We start from the raw sequence: 6,136 nt of genomic DNA on the forward strand, positions 1-6,136 counted from the left end.
GTGAGGGAAGTTTTTTTCTTGCATATTATGAAAAAAAATATTTAGTTTAAATTAATTAATAAAGCCCAGGCAGAACACTAAAGGAAGATCAAAATCATGCAGAATTGCGTAGCAAGGCAGTAGCTACAATCATTTATCAGCAAAGTGATCCAAAAAGCTGTTTCAACAGTTAAAAAGCTTCCTGATGACCAACTGCTTTGATGTTATTCAGTCTGGTTTCCATGCTCACCACAGTCCTGAGAATACCCTCATCAAAGCGTTCAGTGGCATTCATATAAGCAGACTGTGGCAGAACCACGGAGCTGGTTCTGTTGGACCTCAGTGTGGTGTTCAACACAGTTGACCATAATTATTGAAACATCTAGAGAGCTGGGTTGGACTCTCTGATACAGTACTTAACGGGTTATGTTAAGCACCAGTTAACTAACCTCACTGGTTAGATAAAGGTTAGGAACCTTTATCTGCTCTGCATCCCCAGAACTAGAACCAAACGTGGTTCTAGTTCTGCATTCCGTTGTTTTTGTCATGAGCTGTGGGTTTGAGAAGACAGAGCAGACAAACACACAAAAACCAACAAATGCATTGATCTAGGTGTATTTTAAATGTTTAAGAAAAGATTGTTTGACTTTCACAAGTTATGAGAAATAAAATGTCAAAACAAATGTTTTTTGTTTAGCAGTTCTCCTGATGTCAGCGCCGAGGATTTAAGATGTTTTAAAATATCTAGCTTTTGCTCCACAAATAGTACACCAGGTTTAGTTTGAAGTGGATTTTTAATGGAGCGCCTGGAAGGATCTTTGTGCTTTCAGCGGTGAGAGTCAAAAGTCTGATTTCTACCTTACAGAAAAAAAAGATTGTTGACTCCAGCTCAGCAGAAGTTTCAGGACTGGATGCTGGACAGAGCTACTGCTTCATGGTGGCAGCTTTCATTCCCTCCCGACCTAAAGCCACCCAACAAGGAGCCTGGAGCACACTGCAGTGTAGACAAGGAGACACACACTTCACACAAGGTGCTTACACATGTAGACATAAAACAGAAGCTCAGAAGCATTAAGTGTTTTATCCATAGAATAGTGAAGCAGTAGAACTATTGTAATTAGTTACTTTCTCTCAAATATCAGTTGTTTATGTGTTGGTATATGTGGGTAAAATATGTTTGTAAACATTTATTATAGATTTTTGTAACCTCTGTTAAGATAAGTAAGATATTTGAGCTGTGAAAATTCACCCACATTAAGCCCCCAGGGAGGTTTTACCATCTTGTTGAAGATGGAGTGAAGTCAGCCTGGGTGTCTAATGTGTTTAAATACTAACTGCTGCATCTAAAGAAAGAAAACAAATGAATGGGAAACATGCAACTTAGTACCTTACTTTAATGTCTTAAAATGTTTAATTAATAATTTATAATTTATACAGATCATATTCCTGAGCCCTTCCATCTTGGGTGTCTGCAGGTAGAACAGTCATTAATCTGCACCAAAAATGTCCTTCTGTAACAACTATATCTGAAGCTGGGCTCCAGTGTATTAGGCCATGTTGTAAAATATGTACCAGTGAGTTGTAGAAAATTTGATTTAGGTGAGAAAATTCTCCTATAACATGACTGCTTCAGTATCAATACAATGTTATAAATGAACAACTCGTGTCAGGCAGGGACCAGAGAAACACAAGTGCTCTCAAAGTGAGCAGGTTTCTTCACACAGCCTGGAATCCAGCCGCTCTGTGGATCAGAAAACCTGGAATTTCCCCAAAAACAGGTTTCCTACATGAAGTATTTTTCTAACTGAGACTCTTTCTGTTCCTGTAGATTTAAGCCTTGGAGCTTGGGTTGGCATCATCTTCATCCTAATCACAGTCATCATTGTCTTCATCACAGCAACTATCCTCTGCTGCAGAAGAAATCACAAAAGGCACAAAAACATCCAAACAGCCCAGTCATCAGCTCCTATCTAAGGCGCACAGTATTTTCTGTCTGTCCTTTTTTTTTTACATTTATCTTTACACATTTCATGCTTCTGATAGGAGGATGAATAGAGGTCCATGATGAAGAAAATAAGGTTTTCAGTCACAAACTCCAGATTGATCCTCCTGCTTTATTGTTTATCAATAATAAAAACAAATGACTGAACATTCAATTCAGAGAGTCAGAACATTGCATTTCCATTAACAGAAAGTTGCCAGTATTACAGTCAAAGAAATGTTAAGTACTTAAGCAGTGCTGTATAGTTAGGGTTGCCACCTTTCAGAAATCAAAATAAGGGACGCTCCACGGCGCATCACTCTGCTCTCATGTGGTGGGACGTCCGCTGCAGTGACACACATTTTATGGCAGTGTTTTTTGTCTTTAAAAAGTGATCCATAGAGCAATCATTCATGCATAGAGGTCAGTTAGAGTACCCCAAAACTGTACTCCAATCAGAGTAGTATACTTTAAATATGTTTAATTAAGCAAGTGTAAAAAGTATTTGGTAAACCACTGAGTAACTGATCATAACACCTGATTTAATATTCAAAATGTGTCCTCAAACAACTAAAAGTATAAAATTTATGTGAACATTCTGATATTTTACAGAGTATTACCAAAATATTTATATAAACAAGGAGTTAGGTTTGGAGGCTGGTTCTAGACCAGATTTACCACAGGGGTCAGGATAGTCAGTGTTTTTCCATGGCAACACTTGAAAAAGAATGAAACAAACAAACAAAAAGAAAGAAAAAAAAACAGAGCAATATTTCATCATTTGATATAATAAGTGAGCCAAAGAGCCACTTGTGTCTCTAGAGATCCAGGTTGCAGATCCCTGGCAGATGGAAAGTATGATCCTAAACAGCAGCTAAAAGTGCAGCACTATAATTTTTAATTCATTGTTAAAGTACAATTGTGAAGGTTAAAAAAAATTCCACCAAGTATTAACATATTAGTATAACTTCTTTGGTACCCCGTTGGCCCCCATGTAGAACCGCCCCTGGGCTGCAGGTCTGTGTCTGACATTAGTAATACATTAAATGACCACTGAACAATGAATTCATAAAATATATCTACATTTCAAAATAAAACCCACAGAAAGCCCTAACAAACCTTTTAAAGTAGGAAATATTTATGTATTTACTGTTAATCTAATGTATGATTTGTTCTTTTAATGATCATTTGTATTATTTTGGCTGATATTATATATTAAATAAGCAAATAATCAAACCAATATAGTCTACTAAAAACACAATAAGAAACTTAATCATAGCAAAATGTTACCATATCAGGGTCTGCTGTGTTCCTCTCCTGATCTATTCTGTCTGGTATCATACAGCACACTGCGCCACAATGGACATTTTATTATTATTATTATTATTATTATTATTAATTACCTGTATTCATCCTCACTAACATGTTCAGCCTGGGATTTGCGTCTTCCTTCTCACGTCAGTATCTTTACGAGATGCTTTGCTTCTAAGGACGGTGGAGAATCGGATCGAGGATGTTTTAAAAAGACGCGGTAGATAGCAGCTCACCGCAGCTGCGTAGTGTCCGTCTCTAGGCAACAGCGTCGGTCCGTAGCGTCCAGGGGTCCTTTAGCTCCCGCAACGAGAATTTAACTGACCTTAATATTTCCTATGTTTTATTGTGGTTATTATTGTTACACTTAGTGCTGATATGTGTGTGATGGGCGTGTCAATCGGATATTTATAGAAATATGGAACAAATCGCGTCCCGTATCGGTTCAATATGGGACGCAACATGTAACAGCCAAATACGGGACGATTCCGTATTCTAAGGAACAGGTGGCAACCCTATGTATAGTATTTAGGTAGGTTTTCTGTAAAGCAACAATAATAAATCAGATAAAATCCTTGAAAGTAGTTTTTTTTTAGTGTACCAACATTATAAAGAAAAAAGATGATCTTGTTTATGTGGAATGTGCTGATATTTTTTACTTCAATAGTTTATAAATTCTGTTATGTTTTTTATACATTATGTTCCAATAAAAACTAAAAACTATTTACTCCTTCCTTTGCATTGCACAGACTGAAATGACACTATGTCGTATAGAGTCACTCAAAATCTTGTGAATGCTGACGAGGCAGGTGGTTTATTACTAGCTGGGTTTAGCTGGGACAGAAAGCAAACAGGCAGACAGAGGAAAGATGCATAATCAACCTGAGATGAACAGAGACTCAAGGAAACAACAAATCAGCTGGAAAACAGCAACACTGATCTAGGAGAACGAAATACAAATGCACTAAGAACACAAAGAATAAATTAAAAAACGAAATACTAAGTAATAACCTATGGCAAGACCTTTTCATCAATAGTGGCGGTTTCTGATCTGGGCAACAACAGCCCAGAATGGCATCTTGTGGAGGCAGCATGAGCGCCTCCACCCCACCTCCATCCTCAAAAACCCCTGGCCCCCTGCTCTTACAACAGAGGATCTGAATGCAAATAATAATAGTAATATTTTGTGTTTGTTCATTGTGTTATGTTTTTATTGTGTAAATCACATTGAAATTCTTATTGCTAAAATGTGTTATACAAATAAACTTGACTTGAATATCACAAGACTTCAACTGTTATAAACAAACAACAAGAAAGATGGATCAAGTTCTTTAAGATAATATTTGACATGAATTGGTTCTAAAATATTAACTAAGTTGAATTCATGCAGTAATAGTGTTCAGTGTTAACACCATAAATAAAATGAGGATCAAATATGGCTGTCAAACTGATGGTTTCACTGACAATACTGGACTTGCTGGTAATGGAAAAACTGGGCAAATAAATGGTTGTTATGGTAACCAGTGCAGCTGTAACCAGGGCAGGACCTGGAATTCATAATCTTGACAAAGTAAGTGGACAGCAAGTTAAGCTTGAATCAGATTGATTTATCAGTCATTGTGTGTTACAACTCCAAGGTCTTATAAAGACAGACCATGCATTCTATTTCACTTTCAAATATGCAAAATATCTTTAAGGTTTAATGTTTCTCCATGACCTCGTCTGTCATGGTGCTCCTTATATTAAGATGATGACTCATGTTTCAACTGGCTTTCTAAAGAAATAATCAGACTAGCTGTTGGACTGACATTTTTATTCCTGGAATACTTCACAAAATGTACCATTTACACAGGAACAGTTTTTTCTATCTGACAGACAATAAATACATTATTATAACAGGAAATTGTTCCTCCAACAGGTTCAAACACAATTTCGCTAACTGTCACGTGACTTAACAAGGCTTTTAACAAACAAAAAGATCAATAAATAAACAGAGACAGCACTAAATGAGGAGGCACAGATAAAGTGTCAACAACTCATCTGCATGGGTAACATTTGCAATCTATAGCATACATAATAAAAAAGATGGTTTAAGACATTTCCTAAAATGTAACAAAAACCATGCATAGATAGAAGATTTGAATTTCATAACAAAACTATTTGTTCTGTTTATCTATTGGAAACGCCCTGTCAGATAATGTAACTTGGAGCAGTTTAAGTCAGGTATATTGTCAGGATTCCAACTGCATCAGTTACTTTCACAATAAAACTGAGTTATGCAAAAATTGATCTGCAAATTCATGAACACATTAACAAGAAATAGTTCATAGTTAAAGGAAGATAAAGGAAGGTAAAGTATAAAATCTTTCATAGCCTGAAAAAGAAGCTTCCATCTCATTGCAGCTCCTACAGTAGAGTTGATGTATTTGTGAGTATCATTGATAGTAGCGTTAAACATTTAGTTCCCATACTGGACCCCAGTGGCTACATCAGGCAGTACAACAGCATTCTTCTGTTCTTTCTAAGAAGCTCTTACATTTTTCACACCAACAAACAAACATGATTTTATGTTTAAATATCATGTCCCGTAATAAAATATTTTAATATTTCTTGCTTATATATGTAAAATTTGGTTAAAAACTGAAGTTAAAGCTGTGTTTTGTAGTATGACCAATTCTGTGAAATAATATAGTATGAGATTCATGTAGTAGCTTCAGTGTGCTTGAATGAGGTATTGCATGTTTACTCTGCAATACACAGATGTTCTAAACTGGTATTGGTTTGGCCAACATCATGTACATCAGAGGTGCCCAAACTTTTTGAGAGCAAGATCTACTTTTTCTCTCACCAGCTGCTTGAGATCTA

General features: G+C 36.3%; 1 protein-coding gene and 1 long non-coding RNA gene across 2 annotated transcripts in view; one reads left to right on the forward strand and one right to left on the reverse strand.

Moving 5' to 3' along the window:
• LOC106941476 (tissue factor-like) overlaps positions 1-2,135 on the forward strand; it is a 19,173-nt gene extending 17,038 nt beyond the window's left edge. The window contains exons 6-7 of the mRNA XM_015024524.1: positions 845-1,010; positions 1,808-2,135. Of these exons, the coding sequence (XP_014880010.1) occupies positions 845-1,010; positions 1,808-1,953 (312 nt within the window). The 3' untranslated portion in view covers positions 1,954-2,135. The remainder of the gene's footprint in view (positions 1-844; positions 1,011-1,807) is intronic.
• LOC106941477 (uncharacterized) overlaps positions 1-6,130 on the reverse strand; it is a 14,593-nt gene extending 8,463 nt beyond the window's left edge. Inside the window, exon 1 of the long non-coding RNA XR_001423371.1 lies at positions 5,325-6,130. This is a non-coding gene — a long non-coding RNA (uncharacterized LOC106941477). The remainder of the gene's footprint in view (positions 1-5,324) is intronic.
• Between the last annotated feature and the right edge of the window lie 6 nt (positions 6,131-6,136).

This window comes from Poecilia latipinna, unplaced genomic scaffold, assembly GCF_001443285.1.
Source record: "Poecilia latipinna isolate Pla-1442-1.1 unplaced genomic scaffold, P_latipinna-1.0 Scaffold3692, whole genome shotgun sequence".
Classification (NCBI taxonomy): domain Eukaryota; kingdom Metazoa; phylum Chordata; class Actinopteri; order Cyprinodontiformes; family Poeciliidae; genus Poecilia; species Poecilia latipinna.